Consider the following 22523-nt stretch of genomic DNA (forward strand, 5'->3'; position numbering starts at 1 on the left):
GACTGACGGACTTGAGTGAGTTCTTCCAATTAATTTTATTGAGTAGCCAAATCTGATAAATTAGCACAGATAAAATAAGCATTTGCATGTGTTACAAATGACTTTTTACAGGAATAAAAGAGTGAAAATTACAAACTGTAAAAAGGAGGACAAGAAAATCCTGTCTCAAATTCAGAAGGGGGAAGATTTATCATTTCATACTGAAGATCAAGTGTCCAAGTTCAGAAAGGAAAGATTTAATAATACAATATCATACACTACTTTACAAAATTAAATTTACTATAAGGATGACATCCATAATAGTAAACAGAAGCTTAAAATCACATTTAATGGTCCCTTATTTAACAGCCATTTTGCATCTTTTATTAAATACTGTTAAGAAATTAAATCTAAATGAAAGTGAATCATTCTAGTTATTGCAAAACAATCTATGTGGACTTAGGCTCAAATATATTAAATTAAAAACAATAATGAAAGCAAAGTAAAATGGATGGTAACAACGTGGGCTGAACACTAATGTGTCAAATACAGAAATAAGTTTAAAAAGATTCCTCAACTGGAAAAATAGAGTACATTTGCAGTGGTAGAGCTGTGATGAGATCTAAGAACCAGAGCCACTCTTGCCTGTTTTTGCAGTTCATCAGTGTCCTCATTTTTCAATGGCAGGTAGAGGTGACACATCATGGATATCTGCGTTCATCTGTCCTTTGTCAGCCTTACAGCACAGCAGGCTTTCCCCACTGTGGGAATAAACTTCAGGTTCAATACAGAATTTCTTCCAAGGTGAAAATCCAAGGTGAAAAAGACAAGTTCTGCTCCAAGAGGGTTCATCCGAGCCTTGTTTATACGTTTGGTCTTGTAAAACTTAGGGACCCTAAAAGTTAATTGCCATAGACTGACATCCTGAGCTGTTAGCCTGGTATCTGTAGAGCAATGAAGTAATCTCCAATATTTATTAAAAAAAAAAAAAAAAGAAAAGGGGCTAAAATACAGCCATCATAAGATGCAGATTTGGGGTGGGCTGTTAGATGCAATGACAATTTTCAGCATTCCGAGTGATAATATGTCCAAAACACAAGTTTTAAGTGATAACCTATGCAAGTGCATAGCTTCCATTTAAATTAAGAGACATCGTTCTCTGGGAAAATAATATCCAACTAAAATAACACCCAACTGTCCAAGCGTTAAAAACCTGATGCATTCTGTCTAGAAACTGTGCAATTCTCTAAAAAGCTGTTCAAGTAAATACACTCCTGTTTGCCACAGAGACAGCAGACAGGGAAACTTAAATAGGTTCCATTATAGTATTTGCATTCCATTTCAGACACTGTTCTGAACTTCACCTTCTCGTGCTCAAGCAAAAAGACAATTTCTCCACAGGAACTCTTCCCCTGAAGTAAGGCAACTCCTGATAATCAAGTGTAGCTACAGCCTGCAATGGTAGCAAATGATTAACCTCTGATGTCCTCTCACATTCGTATCACAAGGTGCAAGCTAACAGACCAGTCACAGTACGTGCTTGACCTCTTGTTTATAAATATTTTACCTGTTCACGTCACTTGCCCCAGAAAGACTTTGCAAGACCTTCACATACATCGTTTGACAAAAAGATTTTGTCCGTAAGGCCATTTGTCACCTCCCTCTTCTCACATCACAGATGTACAGACACAGTAATGTAAATACTCTTTATGTTGCTGTCAGATCTCCAATATTAATTATTAATATGCTACTATAAAATGAAATGTTTTTCATACATTAATTTTCACTTCAAGCCCGGTGTCAGCTTCCACCTGGAGCTCTGGCAGGGATCTGAGAGCACATGTAAAGCTGTCATTGGGTGCACGCTGGCTTTGGATCTAGGCTCATTAAGCAGCTGCAGTAAAGAAGTTTTGGAAACTTCAAGTGTGTCTCAAGGCATGAGCAGATCTTCAAATACAATGCTCTTGTCTTTGGAAAAAGTTCTCCAATTTTAGTGTCAGAATGTTGGATGTGGTCTCAAAACATTGTGTTCTAAGTGCCACCATACAAACATTTCAGAAGCACACCGAATTTTAGGGGCCTAACATTCAGTTCATGTAAACAGGAGCACAATGTATCTTAAATAAGTCAGAGATAACCTTACTTGACCTTCCACTCCCACACCATTCCATAACTGAAACTATTCATTTTACTAAAGAAAAACAAAGCTACGTAAATCTACTCCTGCTGCTCACTCAGTCACTGACTTTAATGCATCTCATCTGAGGAGGGCTTGCTTCTCCTTGGTTGTTTTCTTAAATTTGAATACTGACTTACTAAAAGCTTCCATAAATTAAGCCATCTTGTCCAGGTTCAGCTTACCTCGAGTCCTATCAGCCATAATCCATTCCCAACACTGGATTCTATGTTTAATAAAGTATTTGTTCGTTTCACAATGAACAGTTGCTTCATTGCTACTTTAAGCATTCCTAAGCTGAACACGGAGATGCTCTGTGATCACTGGATGCACTTACAGAGAATTTCCCTGCAAATCATGATCAGTTTTGTGAGGTTTTATATCTAGCAGCAAAAAAAGAAAAAAGCAAAGAGTTACAGAAATATACATTTTGAACAACAAAGAACTCTTTATTTTACAAAATGTCTTTCACCTTTTCAGTATTGCCTTTGTGGATGTACTTCATGCTGCAACTACTTACAGTAAAAACATGATTTGCAGCAAATTAAAGGTGCTCAACCAGTTCCAATGATTTTTAAGGTACAATATGTAGTTGCACATTGATTCTCAGATGTGGTCCTTTATTTGCTTTAGTTCGTTGAAATCACAGTGAGAACCTCTCATCGACTGCCTCAGGCCACACATTTCATGAAGGTATTACAAGCACAAGTGTCCTTTACTGCAAAAATCTTCCCTTCCAGTGAGCCAAAGGCTAGTGTTTCATTTATTTACTTGCTGCTGTATGTGAAGGAGGAACTCATAGTATGATAAGGCTGATTCAGTTCTGTCTTCAATCATATTCTGCAGAAAACTTGATTTCAATGGGCTGTCATCCCTTCAAAATAAAAATAAGTGCTTGAGTAAAATAAATACTCACCAGAATCTTCAGTGCTACACATTCAGAACATTACAGATCAAGTATAGGATACTTCCAGAGCTCAAGAACATATGAAAGATCTCAAGTAGCCCTGGTGAATAACCCCAACAAATACACTTCTCAGAATTCATTTTGTTACCTGACAAACAAGATTCATCTATGACGTTTTGTCTGCCTTAGTCTGCAGAAGTTCCAAATCAAAGACAACTCACACCTGCTGTTAAGTACAGCATTTAAACTGATAAAACTTGTATTAAGAAAGTACAGTACACAATGTCCAACTATGTGTAGTAAAAGGTCCCAAAGGTTCTTAAAAACACTTACTTTATTACATATAGGATAGGAAAGAAAGGTCTCTGTTCTCGCAGCCAAGAAATAAAAGCTATTGTTCTGATGGATTCTGCAGTTTCAAGCTCTGGGAGGTGAGTCTAAGGTGTGAAGAGTAACATTAATACATACATTATATTTTTCAGGAAAGCAGCAAATGCAACACCTAAAATAGCCCAACTCAGGTACAAAGAAGCCCCAGACACACATTGTGATGAATAGCTTTACTCTGATCCCTTTTGAAAGGGCTTGAAACAGTGAAGGACACAGAAACTACACCTGCAATTGACTACAACAATGTCATGACCAAGTGATTGCCAATAGTTGTTTTACTGCAGGCAGAACAATTTCCCACTGAATCTGAGTCTGATATTTCCAAACATTTGTAGTAGGTTGAGTTCTGATAAACTTCATCACTGCTAACCTGTACTTAATGTCCTTACATGGGAAGATTTAAATTTTTTGTCTGGAGAAACTCCAAGAGTTTCAAGAGCCAACAAATTATTTTTCTTGGATCCAGGTTTATAGTGACCACTAACTGGAGGGCTAATACTTGAATACAGCATTCTAATGCCCATGCAGATAGCATACACCAAAGCCAGCACATACCATGTTCTGTGGAATTGACCCATAATTTGGAACTCCAAGGACTTGGCTGATAAAGATCTGCCCACAGTTCTTCCCAATCCACAGAAACATCACCTGAGAGGTAAACAATAACAATCATCTGATGTGAAACTACACCTCAGCAACCTTCCACACATTTTGAGTTCTCAGCAAGAACAGCAAGTTAATACAAATTGGAATACTACAAAATCAGCACCACAACTTACAGAGCCAGCATCCATAAGGTAGGCACCTTCCCTACTCAGTTTCTCCACTGATAGCTGCAGAATGGGTGGCTGAGGTATGGTTCTGTCATTGATGTTGAGAGCTCCCTAGAAAGGAAGAACACAGTTCACATCTGGATGCACTGACACAGGCACAAGAACAGAAGGTTAAATAAGAAAAGGGTGTATTATATTGAATATTGAAGTTGGACTGCATAGTTCCAATTACATTTCAAGTACATGATTTACTACTAAACTTCTTAATATTTTGAGGTGTGCTTCATGGTCATCTTCATCAGTTCTACATGCAACTACTGGGAAGATGTGAAACATTGCATTTGAGCTCTGGAGCTTAAATGTCGAGAGCATGAACAGAATTTTCTTTCAACTTAACATAGTTCAAGCCTATGGGACCAGCACAAACAGGCCATGTAACAATGCAAGTGCTCACCTCATCTGTGAGATTATCAACTCTGTACAAACTGGGATGTGTCATAAGCATGAGGTAAACAAGAGGCTGGTTTTTCACTTGACACATGCTAAAGATGCGTTCATCTAGACGTGCATTTGTCCCAGTTTGAAATGCTTTCTGCAAACAATCAGACATTTGACCATTAAAGACCATAACAGACTCCAAGACAAAGAACTACATTCACCACCTGTCCGAGCATGCATTATCTACTCAGGCCTAAGAGACAATCAACAGGCTTCATTCTACACTGATCTTTCTAGTCACCAAGTTCTGGGGGAGCAGATAAATTGAACTTTTATCTTGAGAGAATTTTATATGTGCAAGAACACTGACAATCTCTAAGATATCTCAGTATTCTGACAAATATCACACTGGTTTTACTAAGGAATCCAAGTCAAACAGCTTCTCAATTTTGAGCCCTGTGAAAGCATTGGAAGAAGACAGATGCTATTTTGTACATCGATGCCATGCTCTTTGCCTTCAGGTTGTTGTGCCAAGCACAGGCAGTTATCCTCCCCTCGCACAGCCTCCTTTTATCTCTTACCTGTTTTAAGAGTGCCAGTACATAAAGTGGGAAGAGCCGTAGCGAACTGGGGGCCATGAGACCAGGCTGCTGAATGCTCAGCACTGACGAGCGGTAAGCAGACAGAGAATCTATCACAGCGTTGACCAAGGCGTCGCGAGCGTCACTCAAAGTAGCAGAAACTGATCGATCCACAGCTTAAAAAATAAACATTTTTTGTTTAAAACCTTCTCCACCTTGATGACAACACATCAGACTACGTCCAGGTGATTACATACAACTGGGCTGATGCTTCACCTGGGCCAAGCGTTAAAAACAGAGAGAATCACTCCTTTTACTACCATCGCCCAGAGGATTACTGCTGGAAGCTTTAGGGATGTCATCCACATACATCCAAACAAGCTCTTATCGTGCTTACCCATATTGGCTAACAGCCCAGTGATAGCTTGTACATCTGCCCCCAGGTAGACATCACTCAGTGCTGTTACAACAGGTAAGCACATCGTGTGGACACGAATCCTCCTCTCACCTGTAAGAAAATTAAGAACTGGAGAGTCCAAATACTCCAAAAACTTCTGTTTTTTGAAGTAATTAGAGAAGAGCTACTAATTATTCAGTAACTTTTACACTTACATACTTGAATCACTTGGATAATTTCCCCATTAACACTACCAGCTGATCTGTGTTTAACCAAACAGGCAAAAAAAAAAAATACTAAGATTCAATTTTGTTTATCATACAAACAGGGAAAGAGATTCTTTTCAGCAGCTTTTATAAACTGTCCAGTTTTTAGGATTAACCTATTCACAAACCAGGGCAGGTTCCTCAGGAAACTTTGTGGTCTGGAAGAAGCAGTAACACCAACATGCAAGAACATCACAACTGTTGACATAGGTAAAATATTTTGCTTAAGTCACTGCAACTGAATTACAGCTTACAACTAACCAAAATGACTCCACTGAATATTGTACATGAACGTACGGAGTTTCAGCTCACAAAATATAGATATCTTACCTTTGCTAGATGTGTACAGGAGAGCTGACTGAAAAGAAACAACCTGCATATCAGTAAGGCTTTCTTCTACTGACATTTGCACAGCATATCCTGCATCTGGGTTTACATTGGGCAAGGACAACAAGTCTGTGGATCGCACAAAGAAGTTCCCATGGAAGGTGTGAATGGAAAGGCCTAAAAGATAAGCATTAGGTTGAATCAATTTTATTTATAACCAGATGTGAAACACAGACACCATTCACAAATACAACATCACTGTTAGATGGCTCTTAACTAACCATTTAAGTTTATATTAGGTCAAAACACCAATCAATCATATCCAAACAACAGTGAATACTGCCTGCTCCTCCCCCCCCCCCCCCACCATTTGCTCCTGCCCCCAAATAAACACATACAAACCTTTGGTGCATCTTATCCTCATGACAGCTTCAAATCCAATCTTCCTAGTTAAATATCTTTTCAACTCCTTCTGCAATTTCTCCACCTGGACAGGGTTGTGTTTGTGATGATAAGACTGGTAGTAATAGACACTACCTGCAGAATATCTTGATATACAACCTGAAACAAAAGGATACAGTGTCAGAGCATCTACAGCTGCTGCTATGTTTTTAAATATACCAGAGGAATGTGATATTTCCTTTAATTACTGCACTGTTCACATGTGAAAAAACCTTTGTTACACAGTCAGCAACACGCACACAGATTCAGCTATATATTCAACTATGGATATAGGCATGGCCTGAAATTACAGGTACTCTGTCACTTCAAAGATTGGTTACATGGAGAAAAAACTTTAAAAGCCTGTTCCAACAGTCTTACACTGGTGGTAGAAAGCAGAAAAGGAACATTTCAACCAGCATCACAGAAATCCACTCAGTAAGGGTCAACATGGATGCTAAATCAAGGAAAGACTGAAACACTGCATTCTGTTCACAGTGCTCCTGCTCATCAAGGATGAATTTGCATCCTGACATGCAAGACTTCTTCAGATACCAAATGCTAATCTTCAACACAGAACCCCTGGAGTTACCTGTCACATCACAACTTCATACAGCTCACCTAGAGAAGCCAAGTCAGAATACTGTCCACTAAGAAGAAACAAATCCACTGCGACCTGTTGTCCTGAGCAGTCTAAGGCCAACTTCTTGTAGAAATCAGTTGATGGTGTCAGGTGTATGTCCTGTTAGCACAAGGGAGTATTAAAAGACACAAAGGAAATAAGATTAATACATTTACTGCTTATTTTCAGGGCACTAATAATTGATCTTTTATCACTATTTCAGTAGCATCTTTAAAAACAGGCAACTTAAGAGCCATACGTACATACAGAACAGGGCTATCAGTTCTCTTAACCTTTTTAGCTTTCCTAACCTTTGCAGTTGCTCTTTGGTTTGGCTCTTCTCGAGATTTCAGTGCTCCCATTCCCACAGATGGAAGCTGCGTCTGGAAGACAGAGATTCTACCTCCAGTAGGGGACATCAGTTTAAAGGCTGCCTGCAATGCAGGCCCAAGAGCACTCTGAGTTTCCAGGGACTTGGTAAACATCTGTGGCAAGCTCTTCAGTAGATCTTGAATTAGCTGCAAGTTAGAAAATAAAATTAAGACAAAAGTCTTAGGAGTTTTCTTCTTTATCAAGTTTATTACTGAGTCATAAATACGTATTAACACTTCCAGTATTATAGCAGTAGATAAATCCCAGCAAAAGTAAACTATTGTCTTGCTTTAGATTGTTAGATGTTTAAAGCCAAGCAGAAGTCAGAAGACTTCAGACTCGACATTAAAACTTCAGACATTAAAGAGCACTAAATAAAACCATGAACTGTCAAGCACATCTCATTACATGCATGTCATTTTTCACCTAATGCAGTTCTTACCTCTTTATTTTCATTTAAATTTACTAATAGGTTTTCTGGCATTGGTATAAATACATCTGGAAGAAAAAAAAAGTGTTAGTTGTTTCTTAATGAAACAGAACAAGCTTCCCCAAGTTTTATTTCCCAACCATTATCCCTATTAGAAAAACAAACTGCATCATTGCGTAAATCCATACAAACATTAACCTTTTTCCCCTGATAAGCATAGCTGTGGCTACACTGCCACTTCAGAATAACAGCTGAAAGCATTGAAGGATAGGAAAATCTATTAAATAAAAATGCACAGGAACATTTTCAAGAGTGCTTCTGCTCCTTAACCTGAGTAAAAAGCGCTTTGAGAATATAAGCAGAACATCACTAAACAGTCACTGAGAATTTGTACCAATTCAGTTTTGATCATAACAGAGATTTAGGTAGCTACACAAACAAAGCTACATGTTGGGAAGGCTGTTCTCATGCTTAAGTCACAAACAGCCACAACTTGCTCAGACATTCAGAGCTTCAGCAAGAAACCTTCCTCCACAGCCATTAACAGAGAGGACAATGACTGATCTGCCAACACTCACCACACATTGCTTTTTTCAAAGGGCTATCAAAAGCAACAGCCATTAATACACACTAAAGCTATTACTGCATACCTTCAATATCTGAAACTATAAGCATCTGAGGCTGAGAGAGACCTTCCTGAAGACTGTAGAAATGGATCGTGCTGTCAAATGTTATGAAGCCTATTTTTGTTCTCGTGTTCCCAGGAAGCCTAAAAGAGTCAGACAGATGGTGTTCAGTAAGATGAAATTTCATTTCTGCAAGGCTTTTTTAAATACATTCACTGCACCTGTCTAAGGATGCTAGCAAGTAGCTTAACAGCTATACTGCAAACACTTCAGTCATGTTGGATTAAAAACAGGAGCTTGTAGTAGAATCACCTAGCAGACATTCAGGACTTTTAAGGAGAGTAATAAAAATAGATTAATAACATATAGAAAAAAAAGTTTGTGTTTCCAAACACAGCAATAAGTGCTTTTTTTTTTTTACCTCATTTCAATTAAAACCTTATTCTAGAATCTAGCCTTCCAGAAGAGAAGCCATAAGAGCATGCTGTGCTAAGACAATTGTCCTACTTAACACTGGACTTCAAAGACTTAAATTGTAGCCCCCTTTGGAAGTCTGCAATGGCAATCCAATGGTTCCTTCCAGAAAGGAACAACACCTGAATAATTCTGAGTTAGCTTTCAGTATTTTCCAATGCTAGTCAAGTAGAAGGATGGATACATATCTGTATTTTAGCTTTTACAAAGTACAATTGAAAAGACATCATTAATACATGTACTCTTTTCTGGGATTGACAGCAGATAGGAAATGAAGAAATGCACCTCAGTGTTGCTTTATATACTGGTGCAGCTGTGATAGGAACACAAATGCAAGAAACTGCTGGGCAGAAAGCAGTGCCATGTTAATGTCTATCAGGTTCCACGAGGAAAAGAGGACATTAAGAACAAAAATATTACTTACAAGTCAAGATTGTCCAACAAAGTCTTGCAGACTGTATTCAAGTATCCTGTCTCTATTGCATTATGAGAGACATCAAATACAAAGAGGTACACAGGTGGCTGAGGTGGACGTAACTAAATGAAGAAAATATTACCTTTGATTTTCAAGGTGATTTTTATTAGGCTGTGATAATTCCACTGCAAGTACAAATGATGCCAAAACTTCTAAATACATTTCACTTATTTGGTAACTCTGTAATTGTGGTTTCCTTTCAAAATGCCCATGAACACCCACATGTTCTAAACAGAGAACACTAAGATCATAAATGTTCATAAAAGACAACCCATTTGAAGTAACACCCAAGGCTTCTTAGAGGTACTTCAAGCAGCAGTAGCTGCTGTAATGAAATGGAAAGCATCCTCTATAAAGAGGATTTTTTTTCCTGACTTCCCTGTGGAAATAAAACAAAGGGAGAGAATAAGTCAAAGTAAAATCTCACCATGTATTCAGATGGAGCCATAAATTCAATCGTAGCGTTCTGGACTTCGGGTCTTTTATGAGGTTCCCCATAAACTCTTGTCACAGGATTATACATGAATTCTTCAGGAACTGTGCAAATAAATTAACACATTACTAGTCCACAATAGCATTAGTTGTGCTACAATTTAAAATTCAGCCCTTTTGAGCTCATTGTGCAATGCTACTTGTAGCACTGGATTAGATGTGGCAGCAACTTTGTCAGCTGCAAGGGTACCATGGAAGACCACTTCAGACTCAGAGTCTTTGCTGGTGGAGAACATTTCTCATGTCCACAGAGCACAACAGATGAGCCAATAATACCAAGAGGGCCAAAACTGTGATGGTATCAAAGGATGAGGTATGAAAGCTCAACCACAGCAGTTTAAAACAAATAAAATTTAAACCTACCATCGTTCACTCTATAGCACAAGTTGCATTTCCATCTCCTTTGGTCTAGAAAGCTGACAAAAGGATTAATGTATGTCCGGCAGGAACGACATCTCACAATAGTACTTGAAGTAACCACTGGCAATTGCTGGAAAAGAAAAGCTTCCTATTTTAAAACATCAACACTACAGCCATTCATCTATGGCAATCATCTACACTGCAGTTCCTGGCCACTCAAAGCATACTTCTGCCCATTCCTGTACCCATGAAGCACCTGCACAAGGTTCCTTAATAATAATACTGGTCGGAACCTAGATCTAACATTTTAGGCTGCATATTCTCCCCCTTCAAGCCTCTACAGTCCTTAATTTCACACTGATGGTGTAAGATCAAGATCTACAGCAAATACAGAACAAACATCAGAATCAACACCACCACATCTGGCAAAATTCCTTCACTTGTGGAAAACAGCAACATTGAGAAGATGCACTGATAAATTCAAAGTATTCAGGGAGGACAGTCAAACCCCTTTCACTTTGTTAATGCTTAACTACATTACAAAAAAAACCAATAACAACTGTCACCTGAGAAAATACAGCCAACTAACACTGACATTTACTTATATCTTCATGTATTTACCTGTGTTGCCTCTAAGCTTGTTTTTTTCCTGAGGTTTGGCACTTTTGTTGTTTGTTAAGAATCGAGGCTTGGAAGTTTAAAAGTGGCAGGGAGAAAAAGTCTCAGATAAATGACAGTGAAATAAATTTTAAATGCCAAGATTAGCCAACAGAGCTGCCCTCCTTTTGCAATTCATTCGCCAACTACAGTGATATTTCAGCATTCAAAGTTCTAAATGTTTGTCATACCGATAAGTCTTTGAAGGGATGAAGCAGGAGCCCCAAAGGAAGCTTGGCTTTATTCAATAAGGCCTGAGTTTGAGGAATGTTAGTCAGAGTACAGCGGAACAACCTACACAGAAGATAAAGGGTTATTTTGATTACTTTCAGATAATAAAATGATTTCAGTGGAACACAACATCCTCCACATTTTTCAGAGCTGCTGATGGTGAACATCCACTTCCAAATAAAATACCCTCTCCAACTCTGTCACTGTTTCATTTTAGTCACAGTGTATATTTTGAGCTCTTTCATTACACTGTACAGACACTTTATGCAGCACTGCTGCCACTTCAGTGATTCAAATCAAAGGTCAGCCCAACAATGCTCAAAGTTGCAGCTAATCTTGATACACAAAGCAGAAAGTGGAACCCCTTTTTGAGATGGCCTTGTACACCGATATGAACCAGCAAAGTTTAAAACAACAAACAAATGCACAGTTGTAACTCCAGAACTTGGTGGTTTTCACAAAGGCAGACGTGCACAACACTCGTGCAAACCTGGCACGGCTGTTTGTGAGCCATTTCTCAGAGGTGCTGCTTGCCTGACCTCTTTGAAAAGGCTTGCAAAGCAGGAGTGCCTGGTTGTACGTGGTTTGGTTGGTTTGCTCAGGGAGATTATTCCACGTACAAACTCTTGTTTGACATTCCATTTACTCCATTGTTTCAAATGGTTGCTCTCAGTACAGACGTAAGCTGTTTCTGCATTCACAAACTTCTTAATGTACCTCCCTCAAGTAAGTTAACTCTTATTTAAGATCTCAATCACACTCACTGCCAACTACACCACAAAGTTTTTACACTCTACCTATTTATAGCTGCCCTGCAAGCAATATGTTTTTACTTGTATTTTCTACACAATTTCCTGGTGACAGAGGCTTAGAAAATACTCTTAGTAGCAGCTAAGAACCCTGACAAAGATTGTGAGGGTTATGAGATGCTTGTTATAGATCTGAAGACAGAGTTACTGTCCTAGACAAAAACAAAGATAGCAGGCCATTAAAATTCTGATGTCTGCACCAGAAAATGGTCAGCTCTGCAACTGCCTCAATCTTGAATCCAGAGAAAGGAATACAAGTGAAATCTGACAAATAGTTCTGACTATCTGTGGAACACCTCATTACTATCTAATGAATCCCATTAAATTATCTTTAGATTCCCAACGAAAAGCAACAGCAATTGGATACACAGGCTTCCAAAAGACCTGCAGTAGAACACAACTAGTTAATTAATGCTATGTTACTCATTTAAGCACCATATTTTGACAGTCTCTTAAGGCCTTAGCAAACATCTCCCAGATCATTTTTCTAGAAAATACATATAAATCTTTTCTCTAACTGAAAAAAAAAAAAAATAGCTTACAAAGAAACCCCAGTTTCTGATCTTTCAGATTCCCACACCCAAGGGAACCAATGGCACTGGTTATGCTATGACATGAGAAATTAGGGGACGGTTTGAAGACCACAATTGTCAACGGCTAAAAACCAGTTATCAGTGAACTTAAAAGTATAATAAATACATTCTACATCGTTCCCTCACTTCAGAGCTTTAACCACTTACCACCTTTACCTTAACAGAGTGAAGCCTGCTTTCAATCTTTTTCAACTCACAAAGTTAAAAATATTAAGTTACATTTACAACTAGTGATTTATTTCTTTTGATGAGTTACAGCAAATGGATCATCTTACTCTGGGTTACAGTTGAGCTTCTGGATGTCTTCATGCAAGTTTGGGACAGGAGCCTGGAGAAGGGTTGTAGGAAGAATATTTCTTTCTTGAAGAAGATTCACAGGTCTTAATCCCTCTTGCTGTAAACTCAGGCTACCCAAAGATGCATTTAAGTGATTAGTGCCTAGGGGAGGCTAAAGTCAAAATTTCACAAGTTAACACTGATTATTTGGGTGAAACAGTCCACTTCAAAAGCAAACATTTTTCTTTCAAATTTTGTGTTTACTGTCATTGTATTATGTTTAGAAATGCTACTGCTGCTTAGGTTTGTAACACAACAGAGGTTAAAATTACCACAGGCATACCACAAAACTCTTGAAATACAGAAGCCAAGCTGGCAAAAGTATTGGCCAGTTTGGTTTGAAAGCACAGGAAAAACATACTTCAGCTAGCAATGACATGAGGTATGAAAAGCATGCCTATAGGACATCTTAGAAAACTAATAATTTTTGAAGACTGATGTTCTAAGCAGATTTAAAAATAAGACTCTTCAGAAAGAGCTAGCATCATTTTTCTAGACTGCTAACAAAGCAACAAAAAAAGCATAAGTTTCTGGTTATGTCTGTCATCTTGAGCAAACTGCACACCAAACTGTCACCCATAACCCCACAGAGATACAACACAGATCACCACACTTTTCTTTATTCTTTATTCAAGTGAATTGGCTTAGTAACATGAAACAAAACAAGCACTTCACCTGGTGGAAATGTTTTGATCCATCTGGATATTGCAAAGCAGATGCTTGCACTCCTGGTGCTCCAGGTGGAGAAGTATTTTGGTAGCCTGGTGGCAAGGCAGGATAAGAATAGCCTACATTTCTATTCATCTTCAGATTTGCAGGTGCAGAAGGATGTGGGGTTGCTAGAGGCAGAAAAGACATACCTGAAATGAACTGCTGAACTGCAGGTTGGTCAACTCATTATCAAAGAAGGACTTTTTGTTGTTTAATTTTTAAGTGTAAACAAGTGACAAGTGCCATCAATTTTGCAATGCTAACTGCTTTAGAATTCTTACATGTCAATGTCAAACTGTCAATGCCTCAAGTAATCACACTTAGTTTCAAGTCAGACATTAGATAAAGTAGACATCTGTACCTAAACACCTCAACTTCCATCTTTTCCAAACGAATCTCTCCTTAAACAAATTACTCAATGGCAAAGACTTTTAATTCCCAAACCTTACCCATGAGGCCACCTCCTTCTATTGCATCATAGCTGTTTTGGACCGCAGACCCATCGCCAGCAGCAGATGTAGCATCACCTATTAAGGAGGAGTCCAAGCAAAAATTAACAAGTTACAAACAAGTTGAAACAAGGTAAGTGAGATGCAATTCTCTTTGCTGAATGTATATGCAGATCAGCATAGTTTTGATCTACCTTTGACTCAGGGCGAAACTCGATTAAGTGCACATCTTGTCCTATTTCTCACATGCGCTTCCCCTGCTGACATGACCTCAAAGGACATTCAGAAAAAACCTACAAGCTTTCTCAGGGAAAACATGTGAAGGTCTACATGTCTGGCTGAATGATCTGCTAACATTACATTAGGCATACTTCATAAATTCCACGCTAATAGGCGGGAAAGTGTCAGAGCACTTCTCATTCTCATCAGAGGAAGGCTCTGCGTGTTGGCTGCAGTTCACAAAGACTCTTGGAATTTAGGTACCAAGTTCCCTGACTACTTTTTCCACTGATTGCACATGGAAACATCAAACTCCCTTCACTTTTACACTTAGTCCAGTACTGTTTACAAACCATCAGCAGTTCTGATATGGTCACACAAATTCCACTTGAGATAAAAACCTTGAAATCGAGTGTGCTCCCAAAGGACAACTGGGCTCGTTGCCACCAACTAACTAGACCAAGCTGTGCTGGGCTCCACACAGCCTGGCCTTGAACACCAGCAGGGATGGGGCACAGCTGCCAAATCCAAATTCAACAAAAAAGAACAAATTGTTTCTCACCTTCTTGATTTGTAGCTGAATGTAGCAGAGATTGTGTGTTAGGTGCTCCTGCTGTCACTGTGGATGGCCTAATTAGAGGTGGACCACCAACAGGAGGAGGTCCCAAAGGTGGCCTCGAGGGAGGGTGGAGAGGTGTTAAAGGCTGAGTCACTGGTGGAGGTACAGATCCTGTAAACAGATCAGTTTTAGTTCAACCCAACTGAAGGCAACAGAAGACTCAGAACACACAGATCGAACTCTAGATACGTCTCTCATTAACATGATACACAGCATGAAATAAATCCTAACATGCACACAGGTTTTACAACTTCAGATTGTTTCTGCCATGCTCCTGATAAACTGTGTTCCTGTAGCTGTTAACCACAATCCTTTAGTTTTTGGGTCTCTGTTCAGTATTTTTTTTTCCTCCTCTCTTCACAGTTCTTGGTAAGAATTTTAAGAGGTACAGAAAGCATCCTGATTTCTATTACAAAGTCTGGACATCATGAATTTTAGTACATCCCCAAATTAGACAGCATATAACAAACTAGAAGAGTCTAATGGAGATTGCTTCTGACAGGAAGCTCACCTTCCACTTCAATAACCTGATGCAAAATAGCAACGTACAGATTCTGCATCTGTAAGAGGCTGCCACAGGCTGGGCAGGCAGGCAGGCAGCTGGCAGATCTTGGTTTGAAGGATGAGCATAATCAGCACAACCAGATAAACTCATTTTAAAGTGAGCACCGTTCCACAGAACGCTACCAGGGAAATTGCTCAGGAAGATTCACCATTCAAAGGAGATAGGAATTCTCTCTCATAAGCCATTTCCCAGGATTTCTCATTGCTTACCATTTTAAGCACCGACTCCAAAATATTATTTCAATAAACTGTCATGCAATTAGCTAGGCATATATCAAGAAGTCAGCATCAAGAAAAACATGTAATGAAGCTAAAAAGTATTTCATCGGATTCGCTTTAACACGTAAAATATTTCTGTGCTTGGTTCCTGTTATGCTCAGAAAGCTGATTAAAAATACTCTAATAGCAAACAACAGTTTGGCAAAGTAAAAATTGAGTATTAAGGTGGGTTTCCCACAACACTTAAAAGTCACATTAAGTTACTTAATATAATCAAAACTTTACAGCTCAAAACACAGGAGGAGAAAACAGAAGGCAGGCTGCAGAAGGACCAGCTTCTTGTATCTTGCACTTTCAGAATTCTTCCCAAAGACTGACAGTTCTGATCCAGTCGTAAAATCTGAAGTGGGGATGAAGTTCTTCTTTCAGCTGCCCTCTATTTCAACAACACAGAATGCTTCCCAGTTTTCTTCCCAGGCTGTGCTCAAGCTGGTTGTCTCATCCTTACTGAGGCCATTCTGAGAACTTCCAGAATCAGTCCACAGAAAAGCTAGTGAGATTTTAAACTGCAGAAAAGCACACTAAATGCAACCAATTTTCATCTGGGAAATCCATAAGCCCTCACGTGACTGAAGCACACAAATGCTCCAACACTCCAAGGGAAAAAAAACCAAAGGCAACAGAAACAGCCTTACCCACACACAGCTTCCCAGAACAGAAGTTACCTGCTTCAGCCACTCAAGCAAAATGCAACTTTTGCACAAAAACTTCTATTGCTCATCTAAAGAACCCACCCTGATATTCATGATATGCATTTTTTCAAGTATTTGTTTTGACAGCCCAAGCAAAAGGCTGCTACAGAGTGAATTTTATTACCAACATCATTTTCAAAATGGACACAGAGGTGGACACTGGCAATCAATTAGAGAACGTTATCAGAAAGTTATGATTACCTGGCTTCATATAGCTGTTCTGAAGCGAAGGACCTCCTGGAGAAGCAGCATACTGATAACTTGCTGGAGGATTTCCTGATAGCAGCAGCGGTGGCTGAGCAGGCCCTGTCCCTGCCACAGGAGCTGAATGGCTTGGTTGAGCTGCAGCTGGGTGGCTCACAGGGGCCTGGCTGTACTGCCAGTTGGGATGCATTGGTGGGCTAGCTGCAGGAGGAAAGCCACCAGGAGATGAGACAGCAGCTGAGTTTTGCAATGCAGGTGGCAGCACTTGTGGCACAGGACCTGTTTGTTGCACCGGTGAGCCAGATGGAGGTGCTGCTGGTGGCCTATTGAGAGTCTGCCCAGGTCCTTGATAACTGTTGAACTGAGAAACATTCTGAGAGCCACTGTAGTTATACTGTCCAGAAGATGGATGTGGAGGAACCTTTGACGGCGTCTGAGGCGAGTACGGTCCTGGAAGTGATGGGCTGTATCCCTGGGCATCTGATGAATGCATCATTTGATTTTGAACAGGACCTAGAAGGAAAAAGCCTTTCAGTCTGCATTGCATATTGCTTCTGACACGACTCTGGAATTTTCCTTCCTTGGATTCTTATTAGTCTTATTAGTCCCCAGGCCACAAAAGACAAGTAACACAAGGGTCCCAATTTTGATAGCATTTTGTCATCAACAGCTGCAATCTTTCTAATTATTATTATTTTACAGTGACTTCACAACTGTGCAGCTCACGAAGCGAGTGGCTGAACAAAATCCATGCTCTCTGCAATTCACACAGGGCTATTTCCACTTTCAGAAGCACTCAGAAGGCCATCAGCCACAGAGGCAATGTGTCTGTACACAGCTGGCAGGGGCACCAGGGAGCAGTGGCAGCAGAACCCGTCCTTACATCCAGTTTAAGGACTGGCACTGACTTAAACCTCATCTTATAGCAAAGATGCAAACAGGTTCAGCTCAAGTCCCCATGCTATTTCTCAAGTGACAGAGCTAATCCACAAAAGGTTCTGCAGCTAATTTTAGTGAGAGCTTCTCATGCACATACAGCTCACATAACCAACTGATCAGGAACATGGAGCAAAGGATAATTTATCATAAAATAATTCACCCATCAAGAAAATAAAGCTTGACAGTGCTTCGTATCTACTGGGTGCTACAGCTGAACTAAGCTGTAATCTTTTCCATTTTTTCCTGAAGTGATCAACTCAAAACAGCAAACAGCACCAGCAGAGCATCACCAGATTTGTCTAACACAGGAACACAGACAGTTCTGTGAACTTTCCAGTACATTAAGAGCACCATCAAGAAGGATGATGCTGCAGGTTGTTCATACTGCTGCCACAAAAAGAATGTGGCAAGGGCAACATTTCCAAGCAAAATCCTTCCAGCAGAAGGATAGATAACCCATGCCACAGCTAGACACAACACACACACACACACACACCAAGCACTTTCCAAGGCTGTATCATTTATGTTAGCCAACCACCCTGCTGCACTCCACCCCTAAGCACAGTCTGAATGTTAGAGACAATCCACATATACAGTTATAAGCATGAAATCCAAAGAGATCCTTGCTGTAATTTTGGTGTACAATTCTTCTTTGCTACCCTGTACTACTTCACAGACTTCCAAAATTATTTTTGGGGGGAAAAAAAAAAAAAAGAGCCTAGAAAAATAAAAGTACTTAGCTTCTAGATCAGAAACCACAGCAAGATTCAACACATTTTCAAAAGCATGCTATAAAGATGAGCACGTAGACAGACATATATTTTGCATACAGGTACCGGAAACAGCTGCCACCAGTATGAAATCACAGAGTTTCATTTAATGTCAAAATAACAGCTGGTTTCTTAGCTGCCTTTGCTTACCAGAACTTTCCAGCTACATTTTAAGAGCAGAGGAAGTTCACATTTCCAAGTTGACATAACTGAGCTCAGGAACACACGACAGTTAAACAAGCTAAACAACACAAATACCTGAGTGAGGACAAACACTGCGACTGCCACACAACTCCTCATTCCCTAGAAAGCCCCAGGGCGCAGTTCAGAGACAGCTGTCACCTCCCTGAACACTGCATCTCCATGCTAACTGCTTAGCTGGGGTTCTACTACAGCACTGCTGACCTCATCCTCACTCTGCCTGTTATTTGTGCATGAACAGCACACACATATTATTCTCCAGCCATTAGTCTCAATAAGCTGTCTGCCATTCAGTTAGGAAATCCAGTTATAGCTCACTGGCCTTGCAATGCTGCTCATAAATCTTATTAATTACTAATGCTTTAAAATCAATGATGTCCAAACGAAAAGCTTGCAAACATAAGAATTCCCACAGTTCTGACTCACCTTTGAAAATTACCCTGCAGCATATCAGATGGGTTTTCAAAAACTGATTTACAAAATGAATTGTAAATTTAACTTGCTAGCTGTACAAATGACTAAGGTTTCTTATGTAATGCCAGGCCCCTGACTGTACCACAGTATATTGATATAACATTGCAGTATGTTGCATAAAAGATATAGAACAAATAGTAATTAATTTTATAGCTTGATTATTCAGCTTAGGGCACAAGTCTGTAGCCTGGTCAGGAATCAGAGTATTTAGCTCTCTTTTTTCCTGTTTGAGGGATAAGACTGAAGATAAAGCAGTAACAGTGAGGTAAAACCCAAACATCAAATGACCTGATCTTTCTGTGCCACTTACTGATCAATTAGATTTTGGAAGCAGCATTCTAAATTTCAACTTCTGTTTTCACTTTCTGAAGTCAGAAGTGCAAAGAAAAGCCTCAGTAACCTACACCAGTGGAATTCCCCCATAGGCTGCTGCTTCTTTCCTGCACTGCTCCATGAAGCCAACAAGGAAATCAGTGTGGACTGAAGATCTAAATCAAAACAGCAAAGCCACCAACACTCAGCATACAAGAGAAGAGTTAGTAACATAAGAGAGGCCCCCAGTCTAACAGTGGAAGACAACTCTACACAGACAAGACCATAAGAAATTTCAAAGAGGTCAGGAGCAGCACTGAAACACGTGACAGCTGCTCAATGGTTTTATAAAAGCAAAGAATGAGCACGGAAGGCTATGGGAGCCACATTCTCTGCTATACAGAACCTCAGTGTCACTTCTCTGCAGGCCCACCAACGAGCACATTGCTCTCACCAGTCACAGCATCTCCAGCCCCAGGGAGAGCAAGGCTGAACACACTCCATCGCGTGGCAAGGACCCCCAGCAGCACCCCATTCCACAGGGCCTTACCCACTGCTTCCAAGCAAACCAAGAGCAGGCCAAATCCAAAAGCTTCTGAAGCTCTGCGTGGCCTCAAAGCACCATGCCAGGATACCACACTAAGACAAGCGACAGATCCTAAAAGAATTTCTCCATCTTGCTTACATTTCAGACCTATGAGCTACAGATTATCAATTTGCTTTTCAGTGAAGAGAGAATACCAATCCTACAAAAAACAACACAAGTGAAGTGGAGGAAGGCTGTTACTAAGCAACCTGATGCTCACTGCCAAACCATTTCCAGGTCAGTGCAGGGTGCTGCTGCTACAGCCATTCACTGTCAGGCCCAGCATGCGAGCTCTGGGAGTTACCTGCAAACAGGAAGGTGAGCAACAGGTTGAGAGAAGAGCTGATGCCATTATTACAGTTCATCATTCTGCTGGCAGCTTTCTTTCCTCACAGACCATTGTAAATAGCATAACAGTGTTCTCTAAATTGCTTTTATAGAATGTTTTTTCCTGAGGTAGCCTTGGATCACAGCACCTTCTCAACATATTTTATACATATATCTGTATACTGTAACTGATTAATTCTACCACCCTGTGTTTGCACAACTTTAGATTTCATCTCTTCGGTTTTCATACAGCTTTAGCCTGAAATGTGTCCTCCTGCTACTACTACCTTGCAAGAACTTGTACTGTGTGCTTAGCCTGACTACACATCAAATATAAAATGATGCCAACATGTAAATCATCCCACTTGGTTACTCCATTAGTTAACATTCTTTCTGTACATTCTCTGCCTAGACTATAAACTCTCCAGAACAGAGGCTCTCTTTTCAGATTTATGTATCCACGTCCCACACTGCTGACCCTATGAGCTGCAATACACTTGTTTTTAAGATGCCTTTTCAGAAGTCATAAGCACTGGGAAAGAAGAAGGGGGTGACAAGTCAAACCATTTAATTACCCAGCTGTAAAGCAGGAAAATCAAAAGAGCTCATTATAACTTAATTGTCTTGATGCAGCATAACCACTAAAACACATAACCATCCAATTAAGGAATGAAGTTCAGGGGATGCTGGAAGTACATATGAAGTCAGAAAACACTTTCCAACAGCATAGATTTCCACACATGCAAAGCAGAGACAAGGCTGCCTTTGTGCTTCCTTCTTGCTAGCTCAGAAGGTCAGCTAGCTATTTGGTATCACCTTCAGCATCTGGCTTCAAAAAGATGTATTTTGAGTAGAAGAAAGCAGTCAAGGCTTTCCTAGATCAGGACGTACAGAACAAGACAATATTGGCTTTACATGACAGACAAGATAAAACACAGTGAGCGAGTGACTGCCTGAGCTCAGCAGGGTCCTCCTCCGGGCAATAAGCTGTGCCACATGTACAGCTCGGTTCCAAAGGGCCATGCTCACTTGGCTGTTGCAGTGTTATCACAGGTGGGGACATGGCCTGAAGTAATGACTAACACAAACTATTTAGAACAGAACATTTTGAGCTAGAAGAGACCCACACGGATTGCTAGGCCTAACCCCCAGCCCTAAATAGGACCACCAAAAAAACCAAGCCCTATGGCTGTGTCATCCAAATGCTTCTCAAACTCCAGCAGCTCGGGGCCATGCCCGTTGCCGCGGGCAGCCCATTCCATGCCCACCTCCCTCTGGTGCAGGACTCATCCCTAACCGCCCGCCGCCCCTCCCCTGTCGCAGCTCCACGCCGTTCCCTGTGGCCCCGCCGCCGTCCCCAGACGGCAGAGCTCAGCGCTGCCCCTCCACTGCCCGTGAGGAGCTGCAGACAGGCAGCACGGCACGCAGCACGTTTCATCTAGCTAACACACAGATTCCCCCGTCAGCCCACAAGGATGTTTACACCACTAAAAGAAGTGGGAAGAGGGTCGCTTTGCCCCAATAACGACCCTCCGAGACGCTGCGAGCAACGCACACCGCTCCGCGTTTCCCGACCGGAGGCCGCCCCGCACTGCTGCGTGACGCGGTCCCCCCTGCCGCCAGCCCCGCTGCCTGGGGCCTACCCTCAGCGCGGGCCGCCCGGCGCCCCGGGGACGTGGCAGCACCAAGGGAGGCGCCGGGGGCCCGAAGGCCTCGAGGCGGAAGCAGCACCCGCCTCCCCCCGCCTCGGCTTCTCTCCCAAGCGTTTCGTCCCGTCTCACCGTTGCTGTAGGGCTGCTGGCCCGCGCCGTTCTGGCTACGATAAGCGGCGGCGGGCCGGGCCGGCTGAGCCATGGCGGCGCTGAGCCGGGCCGGGCCGGGCGGGGTCGGATAGAGGCTCAGCGGAGCCGCCCGAGTGGCGGCGCCCGGCCCAGCGCTGCGAGAAGGGGCGGGCCTTCCGCACACCGGAAGTACCGGGCCGCGCACGCGCACTACGTACACGTGGCACTTCCGGAAGCGGCGGCG

General features: G+C 41.1%; 1 protein-coding gene across 1 annotated transcript; it reads right to left on the reverse strand.

The window, feature by feature from the left end:
- Positions 1 to 16: 16 nt before the first annotated feature.
- Positions 17 to 22516, reverse strand: SEC24A (SEC24 homolog A, COPII coat complex component). The gene is made up of 23 exons (XM_048960990.1): positions 22280 to 22516; positions 16887 to 17402; positions 15094 to 15261; positions 14313 to 14390; positions 13828 to 13991; positions 13092 to 13264; positions 11375 to 11477; positions 10530 to 10656; positions 10102 to 10211; positions 9624 to 9736; positions 8750 to 8868; positions 8112 to 8167; positions 7609 to 7815; positions 7297 to 7417; positions 6637 to 6795; positions 6238 to 6411; positions 5642 to 5752; positions 5245 to 5420; positions 4680 to 4817; positions 4232 to 4336; positions 4008 to 4100; positions 3396 to 3499; positions 17 to 3029 (listed from the first exon to the last, which is right to left on the reverse strand). The coding sequence occupies exons 1-23, from the start codon at positions 22350 to 22352 to the stop codon at positions 2915 to 2917; spliced, it is 3303 nt and encodes a 1100-aa protein (XP_048816947.1). The 5' UTR covers positions 22353 to 22516; the 3' UTR covers positions 17 to 2914.
- Positions 22517 to 22523: the final 7 nt, after the last annotated feature.

Source organism: Lagopus muta, chromosome 14 (assembly GCF_023343835.1).
Source record: "Lagopus muta isolate bLagMut1 chromosome 14, bLagMut1 primary, whole genome shotgun sequence".
Lineage (NCBI taxonomy): Eukaryota > Metazoa > Chordata > Aves > Galliformes > Phasianidae > Lagopus > Lagopus muta.

Bases quoted from the DNA above. Each gene is read 5' to 3' on its own strand.
- SEC24A (XM_048960990.1), bottom strand. From the start codon at position 22,352: ATGGCTCAGCCGGCCCGGCCCGCCGCCGCTTATCGTAGCCAGAACGGC. The intron at 6,796-7,296 runs GTGAGCTGTATG...CTTTTGTTTCAG, and splicing joins TTCTGACTTGGCTTCTCTAG to GTTGTATATCAAGATATTCT. The intron at 4,101-4,231 runs GTAAGTTGTGGT...TTTACCTCTCAG, and splicing joins ACCTTATGGATGCTGGCTCT to GTGATGTTTCTGTGGATTGG.